Genomic DNA, 18,465 nt, shown 5'->3' with positions numbered 1-18,465 from the left:
AGAGATATTACTTCTGAGAGGTTATGGAGAGGTAAGGAGAGAGATGGCAAGGGGAAAGCCCATTTCTCCTAGATAAGAATTGCAGGTTTGAGGCTGTGAGGCAAAACAAGTGGACTCCTCTCCAAGAAAGACTGAGAGAGAAACAGACTTAGGTATCTGATTTTACCCCAAAGTACGAGTTCCTTGAGATTTTTAAGGTAAATGTACTGAGATAATTCAGACTCACTTATGTTATTGTCTCTACATCCCGTTGCTTGAATTCCATCATCAAAACTATAAATCCCTCATTAAGTTGTTTACCTCTATACAAGAAAATTAACCCTCTTGGACAATTAGTAAGTGAAGCCATGATCAGTCTCAGCTACACCTAGATGTGATTAAGTTTCTAAGATCAGATCCTAGGGGCATATTTTCAAAAAGGGAAATAAAGAGGAGATAGCAATGTCTGCCTACACTATGAAAAAGTGCGTGGTAGGCAGAGAGAGTAATATCTATTTGTGCATCAATTGCAGCCCTTTTTCACTCAAGAACTAAAGACCCCTTTCAGCATACCCTAAAGCCCAGCATGCCCTGCAGAACCTTGGTTTGGTAAGTACTAGGGTGAAAGCTTCGGTTCATCTCTGAAAGATCTGGGTTTAAATCCTTGGTTGTTTTTGGCTTGGGCCATATCGAGCCAATTTACTTATCAGTATCATAGGCTTAATAATAATAGTAGCTTCCTAATAGTTGTTGAGACTATAAATAAGGATGTATGTAAGGACTCCAGCACACAATTGTGCCTTATCACTGTCAGCTAATAGTAATCACTATTATATTTATGGTTTCTGGGTCCTGGATCTTGCCAAGTTTGGGGAAGGAGGTCGGAAGGAAGGAGGGTCTGCTTGCTTATTATGTTGGCGGCACTCTTGAAACAGTCCCCAAGCCGTGGGCCAGAAGGACAGCGGGCTGCTCCCTCAGCTGGCGTCCTCTTTCTGCTGCTCCACCCACGCTTCCCGGGAGCAACAAGTTCCCTTTTGCAAGACCAGCCCGCGCGCCTCTGGCAGACCCGGCGCCTCCTCCCAGATCTCTGATAAACTCGCTGTCAAACCCACCTGGAGTCGAAATCCCAGCTGCCAACGCCCTACCGAGGCGGGAGAGCCCACAGCATGTGAAGGAACCCTCTCGGCGGCTGGGAGGGAGGTGGGAGGTGTGGGAAGCCGGGACAGAGGGACTGATCTGAGTCCCAGTTCGGGCTGCCCTTGAGAGGCAAGAGCAACAATAGAAAGCTCCCGTCGCTCATCTTAAGCTTCACTCCAGGGGTCAGGAGGGAGGAGATGGGGCCTGGAATTCCACAGACCTCCACCGGGCCCTCTGGTTGCCAAATCGCATCCCTATGTCCTCTAGGTTCCCTTCGCCGAGGTTTCTCCTTGCACCCTCACCCTCTCCACGCCTCGCCAGGTCCCCTGAGGACACTTGAGATCCCTGACACGATATTTCTCAGGAAGAGCAAGTAGGTCAGCTGCAGCCCCTACCCAGAGTTCTCCTCTCCCTCGTCCTCACAGAATGGGTGCCCTAGTCTCTCCAAAGGAGTCCCCAAGCATCCTTGACTAGGAGCCTCACCCAGCTGCCCAAACGATTGAACTCTGCCAACTTCTTGGGATGGGGATCCCCCGCATCCTCCTGGGAAAGCCAAGCTGGCCGCCCACGTACCAGGAGAGACACCCTGACTTCGCTGCAGGGAACTCCCCTCAAAATCTACCTTTCCAGCTTCTATAACTGTGCGTTGAGAACTTGAGAGCTAAATAGGAGTACGCTCCGGGGTGGGCTGTGGTGGACGCGGGTAGGGGACAGAAGTTTCGTCCCAATTTTAGAAAGAAAAACCAGTTCAGGTCTCCAAGTGTTCTGGAGCCAGGGAGCTGCTTTCCCTGGAAAAGAGCAGGGACCAAAGTCACTGGGAGGGAAGTCCTCCGGGGCGCGGGATCCGAACAGCATGGAGATGAAATATAATGTCCAAGCTTCTAGCCCTGTCCGTCAGAAACTACTCTTTCTCCGGTGATGGGAAAGGAGCATACATCTCTGACAAGACAGCCAATGCCCAGCCCAGATGTTCGATACTTCATCCCTCCATCCCAGGCAGCCTTGAGAACTTGGTACCTCGGACAGCAGCCCGGGCGCACGGCATTGTTTGAAATATGTTATCCTGTTTTCTCCACCAAGTCAAAGAGCAATAAATTATTTTTTTATGACCTTACTAGTACAATTTGAAGGGCATTTTAATTACATAACCCGTGAAAGATCCCGGGAGGCAATGTCGTGTTAAAGAACCGAAGGCAGAATGTCTGCATCGCTGGAGAAAGAGCGAAAACTTGCAAATCTGCAATGAGATTGCGCAGGGCTGTCTCCGTTTTGAAACAACATGCGAAATGCAAGGGAGATCTTACCTTTCGGACTCCAAAGCCGTGTTCTGCTGCAACTTGGCGAGCTTCTTCCTCTCCTCCTTTATGCAACTCCACAAGAAAATGATTCGTGAAGACCGGTCTCTCGGCGCATGCAAAAACCATGACACAGAAGAGGAGCCCAGAGGCCGCCTTCCACTGGGAGACACAGCCACCTTTCATCTTTCTTTGGGAGTGAAAAGTGGTGCTAGGAGGCGCGCAGACTGACGGAACAGGGGACCCGGAGGAAAGGTGCAAATAAAAAATATATATATATAGTTTTGTTTGTTTGTTTGTTTTAAAGAAATCTTTGTGTAGAGAAAGAGACTGGCTAGGGGTTTGGAAAGCAGCAAATCAATGCGTTTTCTTCACCATCTGGCTGGCGGGGAAACCGTGAGGTCAGGCGGCCGGCTCGCTGGCAGAGGTGCGAATGTGGGGAGCTGTGTGAATCTGAGAGAAAGAGCAAGTGTATGTCTGTGCTTGATGCTAAATCTGCATTTTCAGCTCCTCCTCAGCTCCAATTCCGCTGGGTCGGGAGGAGAGCACCAGCCTGGGTGACGTCCGCTCTTCAGCAGCCAATGAAGGCCGGAAAAGCGACGGGCCCCGCCCTGGGCCACCCCAGGCCCGCCCCTGCCCGCCCCCGGCCTGGCGGGTCCGCCTCCTCCGCGGGGGGCGCTGCGCTGCGAACCCGCGCCCCCGCCCCTTTCAGCACCCCGGAGAGCTCCTCTATCTCTCCACCCGGGCCCGCCTTGCTCCCAGGAAAATCCCCCCAGCTGTAATCTGGTCGGCGGCGCCTGAGTGATGTCATTGTTTATGGAAATCTGTAAAGCTCTCGAAAGGGAATTACCGTGTGCGGTTCTCTGAGACCCCGAGGAGAGCTGGGGCACCGGCCTCTGACCATTCCTCTTCCCTGCTTATTTTACCCTGTAAAACCTCTCTCTCTCTCTCTCTCTCTCTCTCTCTCTCTCTCTCTCTCTCTCTCTCTCTCTCTCACACACACACACACACACACACACACTCAAGGCATACTCGCCTCCCCTTCTCTCAATAACAAAGCAGATATAACCCTCCTCCCGCCACTTTGGAATAACACCTTTGCTCCCCTTCCTGGCACTGGGAGGGTTGGGGAAAGCAACATTCTAGGGATGACTCATGGGGGAGAGAGTGCAGGAACGAGCTATTTTATTTTATTTATTTTGGTAGACTACGGGCAGGTCTGGAACTAAGGTCTGGGAAGCCTAGCAGGAGATCAAGCTTGCCTCTACCAGCAATTGTGATTAAATGAGACTCCTCCAGAAGTCTGAGCTGCTCTGCAGAGACTGCCTTCAAGAGAGCCATGGCTTGATTGACATGCCTGAAAGTGCATTCTCAGATTTAGGGACATTGGTTCCCCAAGGACAGTGAGGGTGCACGTTTGGGATGTATAATCACGAACCCCAGGCACTAGGCCAGGACTCCAGTTGGGCGTCCTCAACTGGAACTAATTCAGGCAGAGTGGCAGGGGGACAGCTAAGTTATCCAATTAAGAATCATGTACTCATAGTCTGTTAACTGCTTACAACAGACTTCTTCCTGCCTGAGAAGAAGCAGGGACACGGTGTTTACAACGAAATGAGGGAGTATGTTTTAAAGCAACTCAAATATTGTTGAGTTACAGCGTATGTACATGGATCTCGATTATTGTTTAGCTGCAAAGTTCAAAATCCTGTCTTACTTGGATAAGAGGTAAAAGACCTTTTCACTAGAGGTTTAAGTGTGTGTGCGTGTGTGTGTGTGTGTGTGTGTGAGAGAGAGAGAGAGAGAGAGAGAGAGAGTATAATATTGACACATTGCACATACATACATACACATGCACACACATATCTATCATTTTCTCTCTAGCTAGCCAGCTATATTTACATACTTTCGCTTTTCCTCTTAGCATGAAGTCAGAACCTACAAAGAATACACTATTGGTACAAATTAATACACATTTAATGTCATGGGACATACTGTATTCAGAATAGATCTCCATGCTGACATAGCTGGCTCCCCTAGCGAACTTTCAAGCATTGTCAAATAAAAATATAGGCATTATTGAAGGTTTTGATTAAAGCATAAGAAATTTATATGCAATTTTATTATTATTATTATTATTATTATTATTATTATTAATTAGTAGTAGTACTTGAATTTAAGAAAGCTAAGTGATGCTGAGTAAGTGCTAGGACATAGGCTTAAGATGAAAGGGGCCAGAGTAGAGACAAGGTTTCTGCAAAAGTATTAATAAAAGGGAACAGAACTACTCAATTGTTCAGTTATTTACTTCGCAGAGGGTCATTTCTGTTGAGTTTTTGTATTACCCTATCTTACTCTACAGATAACCCCTCACAGTCCATCTGTTTGATTTTAACACAAGATTTTCTTATGCAGAGACCTTCAACTCTTCTTATCTCTCTTTTCCTTATATTTTATCCATATTTTGAATCAAAATACTAGGCTGGTATGAAGAACTTCCAGACTGCTTTTCTTGCCCTGTATTGTCATTTGTGAAAAAGGGCACCAAATGTGAAAATTACATTAGATGGACTCACAATCATGGAGAGCATTTCAAAAGAAGCAACAGAGATAAAAATCTAAATCTTCAGAAAACTAGATCCTGAAGAGCATCAAATAAGTCAATTTAGAAGATTATGGGTGTTATGAAATAGCACTGCTAATGTATGAGCTAAATCTCTCTGAAAATGAACATGAAATTACCATCTATTCAGAGATATTTATTAATTTCTTTTCTGAAACCACAGAGCAATACTTCATTTCCTAAATAAATTCCTAAGATGAAATGCTAGTAAATGTTGAATCTTATGTATCTGCATTTTAAGTAATTAACACTATGTAAAATTGGGTACAAGCTAAATAAAGCCTGGGTGGATGATTTAAATAAAATAAACCATTTTTAGTGGTTTACATAGAATACAGTTCATCATAATATTGTCAGAACAGCATAGGCAAGTGAAAATAGAATTCTTGTTTGTGATGCAAATGCTAAATATCTAATGCATAACAATGTAGTGAGCAAGTGGAAAAAATGTATTGATACATTGTTATTTGAAATACAAATACACATCCATGTGCATATACACATTGCTTCTTTTAGATAACTATTTTTAAGCTCATTTTTTCAAATACCAATAGTAACTTTGGAACAAGAAGATGAACAGAAGAAAGAATGGCAGCAGACTGTTTCAAGGACTGAAATAGAATCAGTTGATAGAAACTCTATTGCAGACTCTGCAGTCACTGACTACGCCACACCGGCCAAACCATTGCATCTCTCAAAGTTTCTATCTTCTTATCTATAAAAGGATACAGTTGGATTAGAGATCCTCCAAATCCCAAACCTTACAATTTCAAAGAGATATAAAAGTACAGACTATGATGTAGAAAGCATCAATAACTTGAGAAATGTTGAAGATAGTCTTACTTTTTTATAACATTATGGTGGCCAAAGACATTTATTTTATATAAGCTCCCCATAAACTCTCATATTTACTAATTTTGCGGATTTGAGGAAAGAATAGTTGACATAAACAGGCTGACTCTCCGTACCAGACATGAAAACCATCAGCATGTTGAGGTTTTAACTATTTAAATTACTGTTGTATCTGTTGAGAAAACATGAGTATTTGGTTCTAGTTTGGATATGCCACATATACTCTAGATTTTATTTGACGTCACTGTCTAGTGAAGACCAGAATATTCCTATTTTAAAACTTCAGAACTATAAATCAACAGACTTATGTATAATTAAGAGAACCCAAACCATTCAAGGTATGATTGGGATCCTACCACTCAGACGTATACTTCTGAGGAGAACTTTGGGTCTATGGAGCTTCAGATCAAGGGAAACCCACCACTGAGGCAGAGAGAGAAAGCTAAAATCAGCCCTAGGAAAACCTGCTGGATCTTTGGATATTCGTTTGTCTATTAGGGAAAAGATCTTAGGTGTCTGTTGATGTCTCTTCATTTGGGTCAGGTGTAATATGAAGGGAAATAAGACATGTACAACAGAAGGTACAATTTGAAATACAGCTGTGTTAAAAATCAGTTTGGGCTTTGTTATTTTTGTTGCATTCATTCTGAGCACTTTAAGTGCAGTAATAATTTCATGGGGAGCCACAATTCTTTGCTATCATATTGTGTTACTAACCCTTTCAAGTAGAGTCCTCCTAAATGATTCTGCTCTCCCCTCCACCCCAACCCATGATTTCTGAAGCATTGTTATCACTTACTGGGTTTCTGCCAGATTTTGAACTCAACATTAATCAAGTCTCCAGATAATTTTTATTTCCCAAGATCTCACCTCATTTCCCTGTGGCATTTATCTAGTCTTATATTTGCCATAACTTAAAATTCAGATGCTAAGAAAATTTCGATTAGTTCTTTGGTATACACCCACTTATTCTAAATTATTAAAATTCATTTGGTTCTGCCTCCAATTCCTATAGCTTTTATCAACTTATACCTTTTCCTTAAATGACCTATCTCTGTTTTTCTTTTAGTTGCAAAACCTTAGCTGACTTTGTTATCTAAGCCATATTAAATTAATATAGTGGGGAGGACTCAAGTATTTTATTATCATCAAGGCATTGAATCTAGAGTGATTTGGGTTGTATTCATTCTATAATTTCATCAAAAAGTCATCATATTTCTTTAGACTAATCGACTCTCCATAAACAACAGCTACTCATTGCTTCTTTATTTTTCAGGACAGCAAAAATTAATTTCTGTGCTAATTTAGGTTCTATTATCTTGATAGGTTTTGCAGTAACTAAACAATAAGGACCAAGGGTCCTTTTAATCTTTTTTGAAAATTAGGAACACAGTGGTATTCACTATCGTCAGATTTTTTTTTTTAAGTCTACAGGAATACAAAATAATGTTTGCTCACCTGGAAAGTTAATTAGTTATTTCTCAAGACTTATTGGAACATTGCTTATTGTTTGTAGAAAGTGATTACCTATTCATGAATTTTCTACTGTGTGTTATTTCCCTTTTGTTTTTCATGGTCTTAAAAAATACAGTAAATGTTCAACTTACTTTTTGAATGATTATGAAATTTGTCTTTAACAGGGAGATAGTTTTTTCTTCTCAAACTGCTGACATTGTAGAAATAATTCAGAGAGAACATAGCACATGGGTTTTTAGCAAATATAAATTAGACTTTAAGAAGTTAATAATGTTATGTGTAAAATAAAAGTTCAAACATTAAAATGTATTTTAAATTTTATTAACTTTATTGGGGTGACATGGTTAGTAAAATTATTTAGGTTTCATGTGTTTAATTTTGTAATACATCATTTATATATTGCATTGTGTGTTCATCACCCAGTCAGTTCTTCTTCCATTACAATATATTTGACCCCCGTTACCCTCATCTACAACCGTCCAACCCCCTTACCCTCTGGTAACCACTAAACTGTTGTCCTGTGTCTATAATTTTTGTTTGTTTGTTTGTCTTGTTCATTTGTTGCTTTCAGTTTATATCCCTCATGTGAATGAAGTCTTATGGTTCTCAACTTTTTCTGTCTGACTTATTTCATTTAATATGATAATCTCAAGATCCACCCATGTTGTCACAAATGGCAGTATTTCTGGGTCATTTAAACTGAAAATCAATAAGGAAATATCAGCCTTAAATGACACACTACACCAAGTGGACGTAATTGGCATTTACAAAGCCTTTCATCTTAGAACACCAGATTATACAGTATTTTCTAGCACACACGGAACATTGTCAAGGATAGACCATGTGTTGGGACACAAAACTAGTCTCAGCAATTTTAAGAAGATTGAAATCATACCAACCATATTCTCACAATGCTTTGAAACTGGAGATCAACTGCAAAGAGAAAATGGGAGAAACCACAAATAAGTGGATATTAAACAACCTGCCTCTGAAGAATGACTGGGTCAAAGAAGAAATAAAAGGAGAGATCAAAAGATACATAGAAACAAATGGGAATGAAAATACATCATATCAAATTTATTGGGATGCTGCAAAAGCAGTATTAAGAGGGAAATTTTTTATCATTACAGGCCTATCTCAAGAAACAAGAAAAATCCCAAATAAGCAACCTAACATTACATCTTAAAGAACTAGAAAAAGAAGAACAAATGAAACTTATAGTCAGCAGAAGGAATGAAACAATAAAAAATTAGAGCAGAATTAAATGAAATAGAGAACAAAAAGACAATAGAAAAAATTAATGCAACAATGAGCTGGTTCTTTGAAAGATTAATAAAATTGACAAACCCCTGGCTAGACTCACTAAGGAAAAAAGAGAAAAGACACAATAAACAAAATCATAAATTAAAAGAAGTTACGACAGATGCCACAGACATACAAAGGATCATAAAAGAACACTATGAGATACTATATGCCACCAAATTCAATAGCTTAGAAGAAATGGGACAAGTTCTTAGAAATATATAACCTTCCTAGACTGAATCATGAAGAACTGGAAAAATCTAAATAGAGCGATCAGCAGTAAGGAAACTGAAACAATCATCCAAAACCTCCCCCAAAGCAAAGTCCAGGACCAGATGGCTTCACTATATACTAGCTTTTAAAACTAACTCTGCCATTGCAATGAAACACCTGATTCTAGGAAAGTTCTTTTGTATACATAAATTATTTGGGTAATTGCACACTATTTAGTATTGATTTGGATGACCTCATGCAAGTAGAAAAAAATGATGTATAATGTTATTTAACATATTGAAAGAATAGTTATAAACTTATGACTGTGTTGTCAGATATCCCATTTTCTATTTCTTCAGAAAATATTTTATCCTTTCATGTTTTCAGAAACATGGCAGTCTATTTTTATGAAACTTCATTATACAATATCCATTTTATCTTATGATACTAGACAGAGTGAACCAAAAAGTACACCTTATAAATATATTTCTAAAACTAACTACTCAAAACAATACCTAGTAACTTTTATAGATTTATTTCTTTTAAAATTCTACAGTCAGGAGATTATAATCGGTATATAACAGTATTCTTAATTTCTCATAACAACTCCTTGTTGCATTTATTTCTGTTAGTGCCATCCAGTTCACAAGCATTTTATATGGATCATAATGTTAAAAAAAAAGTCACCATCCTTTAAAATGGATCAATTTCCATATAGAATTCCAAGGTGTGGCTTCCTTGGAATGATCGATGATTTGGCAACGTGGTCACAATTAGTCAGTTAGGAATTGCCATTCTTCTCCCCTTCCCCCAAAAGTAATAGGGCCTGAGCTGCCCAGTTTGCTGGAATCTTCACCCAGCCTCCCGAGTCACATGTTTTACATTCCTGACGTCGTCCATGAAGCCATTTAAGTTTGTGAGTTCTGGTTTAAATAATCTATGAGGTCTCAATTCATTTTGTAATAGAGATTTTTATAATGTCTTTAATAGAACACATTGAAATAACATGGAAATTAGAGTGTATTCTCTAAAACAGTTGTTAACATATGTAAAGAAAACCTAACAAATTAGACACAGACTTCCAGAATACAGACTTTCGGGGAAATGGAAACGGTCTTGGCCAAAGATACTTTTTATCGACATCAGGAAGCACAGAGTAGACAAACTAGCATTTCCTCCCTTCTCTGCTGGTGAAAACCTTTGCAAATGTCCAATATGATTGTTTTTTTTTTAATGTTCTGTATTTTGCTATAGGGTAATCCTTAGAGGAATGCCTGGGGAACATAGAGCCAGGATTACCGATATGAGAAGATAAGATAATGAAATAGAGTATGAATTAGACTATAAATACTGAAGAGAGTGTACAGTGGCATTATGGAAAGATTGTGAAGCTGGAAGTAAAGATTCCTTTGTTCAGTGCCCATTCTGTATTATTTTAGCCATGTGCCCTGGGGTAAGTAAATCATTTCATTTTCTGAGCCTCAATGTTAATTGGGGGTAGGGATTAATTGCTTAGACTGATTGCATCTAAGACTCTGTTTAGAGCTAATGTTCAGTGAAAATATTCTAGTCCAAGTACTTATTTCTTTCATTCTGCCCTTATTATTTTTCCTCTCACCTTGTATCTCTTAAGGTCTACTGGCTGCATGAGCTATATAATGGCACATGAAGTATAGCAATGTGGTTACACAAAGTATAACAAAGTTATTACAAATTATTCACTGTATTCATAGGTACAGAGAACAACTGATGGTTGTCAGAGGGGAGAAGAGTAAGGGGATGGCTGAAATATGGGAAGGGGATTAAAAGGGACAAACTTCCAGTTATAAAATAAATAAGTCACAGGGATGTAATGTACAGCATGGGGAATATAGTCAATAATGTAATAACTTTGTATGGTGACAGATGGTAACTAGACTTATCATGGTGATCATTTCATAATGTATAGAAATATTGAATCATGATGTTGTATACCTGACACTAATATAATATTGTATGTCAACTATAATTCAAATAAGAAAACTAAAAACCAGCAAACAATAACAACCCAAAGTGTAGCAATCAACCATCGCCACTATATGCTGAGTCACAAATTATGCTATACTAATGGTTTATAACACGTTTTAATCTTGTTGTAATTGCCTGTGGTTTGGCTGATTTATGCTGAGCTTAGAGGAGTGGCTTTACTTCAGGCTGCAGGTTGGCTCAGCTTGGCTCCAGCCTGTGAGTTCGTTTAGATCTTCTTCACATGTACTTTTTCCAAAGCCAAGACTGAAGTGGCAGGGATTACCTGCTGCATGCTCTTTTTAGGACCTATCACTAGAACTTATACCAGGCCAAGCCATGGAACAACACCTGAGGCCTCTGTTGCATCATTAGTATTCTATTGGCCAAAGCAAGTCACATGGCCAAGCCTAACTTTGTCCATAGTAAAAGAGTGAGGAGAGAGAATATTTGTTGAACAGTAAATACAAACTATAATACCAAGAAAAGTCCAGCATCTATAGATATTTTTTTTTGAAAAGCCTATTTTCACAAGCCAATTTAAATTATTGGCTCAGGAACCATGTTAAAGGGTTCATTTTTAATTAATATCTATAATGAATCTTGAGTATGTTATTCCTGAAATGTTGAGAAAGACCACTTCAACAATTTCATTTCTGTATGGAAGATTAATCACTCTCCTCTTAAAGGCCTTGAGTAGGTGTCCTTTTGGACATTTTCTTTAAAAGAGCCAAGTAAACAGTCTGAGGTCTGAATATGACTTGAATGGCAATGTTCAGTTTGCGGATGACAGAGTAAGGCTGATATTGCCTGAAAACGGATCTGCTCCAACTAAACCATAATACAATATATGAAGCCCAGAGTTGAGAAAAGGTAGGAGAATCTGGTTAAGTTATATGACCTTAGACATAAATACATTCCCGACTGCAGTTTTCCACGTGTATTAATTCTTCTCTTATCCTTCCCCCACCCCTCCACAACTGCCTCCTTCCTCTTCTCCTTTTTTCTTTTTTCTTTTTTGTTACAATGAAAGAACTACAAATCTAGCTGAATTACACAAAAAAGAAATTTCTTGTTTTGCATCCTTGAAGAGTCCACAAATAAAGACAGATTCGGGTAAGGCTGGATCCAGAGTTTTCTCCATCTTCCTTTTTTAGGGTCTGTTATACTCTTTATTGGCTTAACCTCAGAAGAAAGGGAGACTTTCTTCCCCCAGTAATTTTTATAAAATCTTGGACTAGCAGTTCATTAACTTGGCTCGTGGTGTGTGATCACTGCTTTCCCAATACGGAGCCCAGAGGATTGGAATCGCTACTGTCCAGGCCTGTGTGCTGTGCTTTCTCCTAGAGCTGACACACGACCTGAACTGCATGGATTGAGAATAGAGTAGTTTTTATTGCACAAAGGAAAACCCAAGGGTTTTTCTCCAGAGAAAAGGGCAAGGACACTAGGTGGATAAAACAACACATGTCTGTTACAATTCCTGTTAAACAAAGATGGGCAACGCATTAGGTTGAGGGACCATTTATGAAGCAGAATTATATTGAAAGGTATTGACTAACGAAAAGCTCATATGTAAATTGTCTGGTGCTGTACTAACACATCCTCTAAATGCTGGACAGAGAGAATGACATTTGATGCGTTGGTTATTTGTGGATGTTAAGAAGAACCATTACATTTGTATGGCCCCAACAGGCAATGATAGTTTTTAGCCAATGGTATAAACATGTCACAAACTCACATCTGGTGACTTGTCAATGATCGGTTGACTCAGCTGGTTAGAGTATGGGGGTGGAAAACTTTGGGTTCAGTCTTCATGAGGGGAAGTTTGTTAGTCATTTTCCCATGTAGCAGCACGTAAATGCCAGGATTCAAATGATAAAAATAAGCCTTTGAAAAGATATACATCTATCCTAGAACAGTCTTCGTATTTTTCCCCCACTGGCAAAGAAAAAGGGCTCTTATTCTCAGTTTCACATGAGATGGCAAAATCATCTCAACTTTCAGCATTGCCCACAGTAGTTTATGTATAATTACATTGTTTCTTCAAGGTGCCCTTATTATTTCTCCTCTCATCTTTCCCAGGAGACGTGCACTAGGAGGAGCTGGCAAGTTCCCTTGGCAAGAACAGATGAATAAATAAGGAGCATGAGCTTGCGTCTTTTAGCAGAGGTGATTTGTCAAAAACCACAGCACTGTGACTTTTTTCAGATTTTAAGGGTTATCTTCAACCTTAATCAAGGGGAATTTAAAAGCTAAATCATTTAACGAATCAAAGAAAACATTTTGGTAGAATATGAAGTCATTCTTTCACATATTGCTGAATGTATTGGCCTGAAAACATTTCAAACATATGCTAGAGTGTTAGGCAATGGCGAATTACCTACTCATGTTTGTCTAATTTATTGAGTGGTAAGTGATATTAAGTGATGAATACCATGAAGAAAATTGGCTTTGATATTCAAGAGTGAACAAAATATCTAAGCAAGAGACCCCTGTGTCAGCTACTTGTTGTAACTACAAGGTGGTGAATATGGATAAAATGGGTTCAATAAGATAATTCAACTTTACAATATCTTGCAATTTTCAATATCGTTATGTTTTATTATGTAGATCTTAACTATGCATGTTATATCTGTTTGGTTATTTCTGTTTTCCCATTCAGATCTCCTCTTCCTTCTCTAATGTGTGCTGCACCCTGGGCAGTTGACTCTTATGGACCACATCAATGAGACTTATTGCTTTACAGTTCTCCATTGAATTCAGCTAGTGGAAGAACTGTTTTAAAAATTGGTGAATGGGGTTGAAGAATCAACTTAGGATTTTTATCTTCCAGGATCCCTCTCTTTTGTGCCACCACATATTAACTTCATCTGTTTCTCTAAATGCCACAGCTCTTGTCAGGGAACCCTCTCTATTACAACCCCTTTTCCAGATGCCACTAACCACTCCTTTCCCTTGTCTCTTCAGGCTCCAGGATGTGGCTAGCTCCAGTACAATGACTACGTTCATTGTATTTGCTTAATCCTCCCATACATTCAAAAACAATCCCTTAATAAATTTTCCTCAATTATTCCACCTGCTTATATCATCTCTTTCTTGCTGCATCCTGACTGACATATTACCTACGTAAAATATGACACATGCTATATATTTTCAGGACATAGAATATATTCACATTCAACTTACTACATATTTAAACACACCACTTACGATGAATATAACTGAAACAAATCTCAGCCTTCTTCTGGGAGGCCAGTTGGGTAAAAATAGGAACCAAAATAAAAACAATAAGAACAAAAATGTGACACATATTGGAGTAAGTGGAATAATATTAACGAAAACTGTGTTAGGAGACATGGATAAAATGAGAAAATTGGGATTTGGGGGGAAATTTGCCAGGACCAAACAACCAGAATTCAATTGTGAATAACCAAGAAATCCTAACATCTGAGGGATAGGAATGAGAGAGAGAGAGAGAGAGAGAGAGAGAGAGAGAGAGAAGAGAGATAGAGAGAGAGAGAGAGAGAGAGAGAGAATTAGCTTACTAAGGATATATGTATGTATTGGGGGAGGGATTAAGGAGGTAGAATGAAGGTTACAGGATCCTGCTTCGTGACAGCACTCAGAACCAACTGTAACAGCCACATGGAGTCTCTGTCTATGATGTTGACAAAGTCCGTCTTGCTGTGTATTTCCTCTCTCTCTGAAGACAAGGTAAGCTGAAAGAATAACTTAATGCTTAACTGATGTGCCTTCAGACTTCCCTGGAAATTACTTTGTACTAAAGTATCCTACAGAGGAGCACACTGTACCAGGCTAAAAGAGGAACGGAAGGTAATGCCATTTGTCTCCTAGTTTGTGCATGATTGATAATAGCATTACTGCCTCTGATGATTAATCTAAGCACAGTACCATGCTAAAATAATTGACCATAAAGATAGGTGCAAATGTGAAACTCTGAGAAGCAGTTTCAACAGAAGAGGCCAGGGCAAAAATAAGTCTTAAGATTACAGGATGGAACTACTTCAAATATTTGTATATAAATATAAGACTGAAGTTCTATTTCTTCCATTATTTGTCCTGGGCTGAAAAATTATTACTGCATGTAATAAAGTGTCAAAAAATATTTTAAAGAATAGGATGAGAATAAATTACTTATACAACAAAAGACATTTGTGTGTTTCTGGAGGAAATCCACAATTTAAATTTTAGATTTTACTTTACTTTATCATTGTTCATTCTACTAACACTAACCAAGGGAAAGAAATATGTCTTTTCTTTAAAGTCTCTTCAATCTGATCATTCTTAAATGAAAAAGGTAGTTTCTTGGAAAAATGTCAAATGTATAATCAATGAGAAAAGTTTATCCATATGGCAGTTCTGAGAATTTTTGCCACTCTGTTACAGATCTTAAGTTTAAAATGTAATATTTAATATTTATGGGAGCATTGCAGTGACTTCTGAAAGCTTCTTCTTGGATTAGAATGAACTGATATGAAGGGGGAAGGTGAGGGGATTAGAAAGCACAATCGGTAACCACAAGATGCCCCGGGGATACGAAAGTCAGGTTGGGCAATGTAATCAATAATGTTGTAGAGATTTTGTAGGGTATCCGATGGACACTTGTCTCGTTAAGGAGACCACCTCAGGGCTGATGTAGATGCTTAATCACTGCACTGTACACGTGAAGCTGAAGCTGAACAATAATGAATGTCAACTACAATTTCATATATATATATATAGTTACAAGAAGTGGAGTACAGCATTAGGAATAGAGACAGTGGAAATGTAATGGCTGTGTGCGATGTCAGAGGGGTAGGGGATGGAGAGAGGGGGGTTATCACTGTGTGAGGGATATAAATGATAAATGTTTAACTATTACATTGTTTTGTGCACCTCAAATGAATTTTAAAAAAATGCTAAAAAAGAAAGAATGAACTGATGTGACGTTGGGAAAAGGAACCTGGAGCAAATTGCAAAAATGAGGAGAAAACTGCTCTGATAAGACCACCAAACATAAGCAGGAAGTGTCTACCCAGGTTTGTGATCAAGTTCTCAAAAAGCACAAGATACACTTTCAATCACAATTACAATCATCATCACTTGGAAATTCAAGCACTTGAATTTGTTTTCAACCTCTTGCCTTTCATCCTTTAATTTTGGAAAAGCCTGTATGTGGTGACAAGAACATTAGAGGATCTCAGGACACAGGTTCCCTGCCCTATCAGAATGATGTTGGAAAAGTTGTGTAACCTTTTGGAACTCAATTTTTGCCCAAAATAATACATGAACTATCTAATTTACAAAGTTATTTTGGGTTTTAAATAAGTAAACACACATATAAAATACATACACAAATAAAAGTAACCCAGAGATCAGCAGAGATTCTTCTAGCTGTTGTGACCTGAATGGAATTGCCCCAAACCCCAACTGGGGTAGTGTGTAGAGGGGAGGAATCTTAATCTTCCTCAAGGTATCTGAAAATTCCTGGAGGACTAATACCTCATACTTGCTTTCACTTCTGGCAGCTCTTCACTCACTGGCAGCTCTTCAAATCATTGCGTTAACTCAGATATGGAAAACCAAGACCCCCTTGAATTTCCTCTCCCAAATATTCATATCCAAACCCATAAAAGTACTCCAGAGTATCTTTGTTTGTGGAATTAGCAAGAGGCACCATCTGTAGAAAGTCGGTGAGTTACAGAAAGTAAAAATACTTTTCTTGTTATATTGATTTTTAATGACCACTAATAAATTGATCGTATAACAAGAGAACCATGGAAGCTTATTTCAACAGCACAAAAATAAATAAGTAGAATACATGGACTGTACTCAAATAAAGCTGCATAACTACTAATTGATGCAGTCAAGTGAAATGTTATGGAGAGAAAACAGAGAACGAGAGTCAAAATTATTCCATCTCTGTCACAGTTTGTTCATGTCAGTAGAGAAGAAACAAAACAAACCTGTTGTGTGGCCATCCGTGGACACTTAGCAGATGTTTCAGAGCAAAAATAGGCTCAGGTGGCACAGGCTTTGGACTTAATATGAAAGTTGCTTTTAACTTAGAGCTCCTCTTTCTCTTAGAAATTTGGCTCATTAGAATTTTTTCTGCTAATGAACAAAGTAAAATAAAATGCATTTAATAACTTTCTTTTTGAAACTGGTGGTCTGTCTTTAGGAGTTCCTGGGGTCTTTGTGGAGGATCTATCTTGATGATTTTGGTCAAATTTTTTGGATATAGGGTTATGGAGAATGCAAAATAAGGATTTCAGGCCTTCTTTCTTGCCCTGATTCAGACCAGGTCATTGCGGTCCTATTAGCAAAATAAGAGGCTATGCTTTCACAATTAGAAGAAAATTCCACCAGCTCACCGGAGTCCAATATATGGGCAATACAAAGACCTTAATTATGCAACAGCATTAGGAACAATATATTAACAAGGATGTCTTCAAATGGATATGAGAGTGGGCATATAATGTCCTGCCCCAACTCATGGAATGGGTTTGTGTGACTTCAAATGAGGAGGACTTCAAGTATTTAGCTTCTCAGGTATACTGAGATGAATCCTGAGAACAAGGATGGGAGTGACAATGTGCTTGGCAGCTCCAAGCAAGCATGTAGAGTTACTCATCTTACTAGTACACCACCCTGACAAGGTGAGGAAGGCGGAGGGTGATATTACCTGTATCAGTTGAAAGCCATCACATTTGCTGCTGTGATGGCTGGAGCTAGAACAGCAATCTTGAACCATGAGATAACCTTGGGAATGGAATTAACATGCACCTTGTACACCAGAGGCAAGAGACAGTCTTGACTAATATAGTTGGCCAAGTTGCTAACACAGCTATACCCTTAAAACTTGCCTCATGCCTCTCCTTGATGCTAAATACTTTGCAGTGCTGGGTGCTTTACTAAAGAGTTTGGGGGGAGACAAGGAAAATGAGGGTGGGTACAATGGAGTCAGAGTTCAAGACCTGGATTGATACTTGTGAGCTGTGTCACTTGGAGTAAGATTTTAAAATTATTGAGCCCCTATCCATTCTTTTGTGAAGTCTTATAGGATTCTGAGAATTAAAAATGATGAAACACATACAGTGCTTTACGTAGAGTAAGTCCTCAGTAAAATCATTAAATTATTACAATATAATTACAGTTATTATACTATTGAATAGACTAGTCTCTGTAGCCCCACTAGATGTTTTTGTTTTAGTCACTCTTAACCTAATACATTTTTAGACTCAGCTAGATTCAGTCTGGTTATGAAAGGTGTATCAATTTAAATGTAGCTGAGAGGTTTTGGTTATATTAAGCATTAAAGCAAGCAGTTATTTGGGGTTTCTCTTCCACATCCTGAAATTTTATCTGAAGACTAGGATGAGATAACTTGATCAGAGAATGATCTAACTGCTGACTATTGTTAAATGTAATCTGAAATGCCATGGGCAGCTTAAAAAAAAAAGTCTTTATTAGAAAGGAAGACCGCACCCTTAACTCATTTTCTCTTTTTTGGTCTTTTTCTTCCTTTTTGCTGGCTGGATTGCAAATGTGATGACTGGAGCTACAGCAGCTATTTTGGAG

The 18,465-nt window shown here is 38.9% G+C and overlaps 1 protein-coding gene across 1 annotated transcript in view; it reads right to left on the bottom strand.

Annotated features, from left to right (window-relative positions):
• Positions 1–2,947, bottom strand: part of PCSK2 (proprotein convertase subtilisin/kexin type 2) — a 274,524-nt gene extending 271,577 nt beyond the window's left edge. Inside the window, exon 1 of the mRNA XM_033095229.1 lies at positions 2,421–2,947. Within this exon, the coding sequence (XP_032951120.1) occupies positions 2,421–2,597 (177 nt within the window). The 5' untranslated portion in view covers positions 2,598–2,947. The remainder of the gene's footprint in view (positions 1–2,420) is intronic.
• Positions 2,948–18,465: the final 15,518 nt, after the last annotated feature.

This window comes from Rhinolophus ferrumequinum, chromosome 23 (assembly GCF_004115265.2).
Source record: "Rhinolophus ferrumequinum isolate MPI-CBG mRhiFer1 chromosome 23, mRhiFer1_v1.p, whole genome shotgun sequence".
NCBI classification, from domain to species: Eukaryota; Metazoa; Chordata; class Mammalia; order Chiroptera; family Rhinolophidae; genus Rhinolophus; species Rhinolophus ferrumequinum.
Note: the sequence above shows the minus strand (reverse complement) of the source record. Positions and strands in the feature narration are given on the sequence as shown.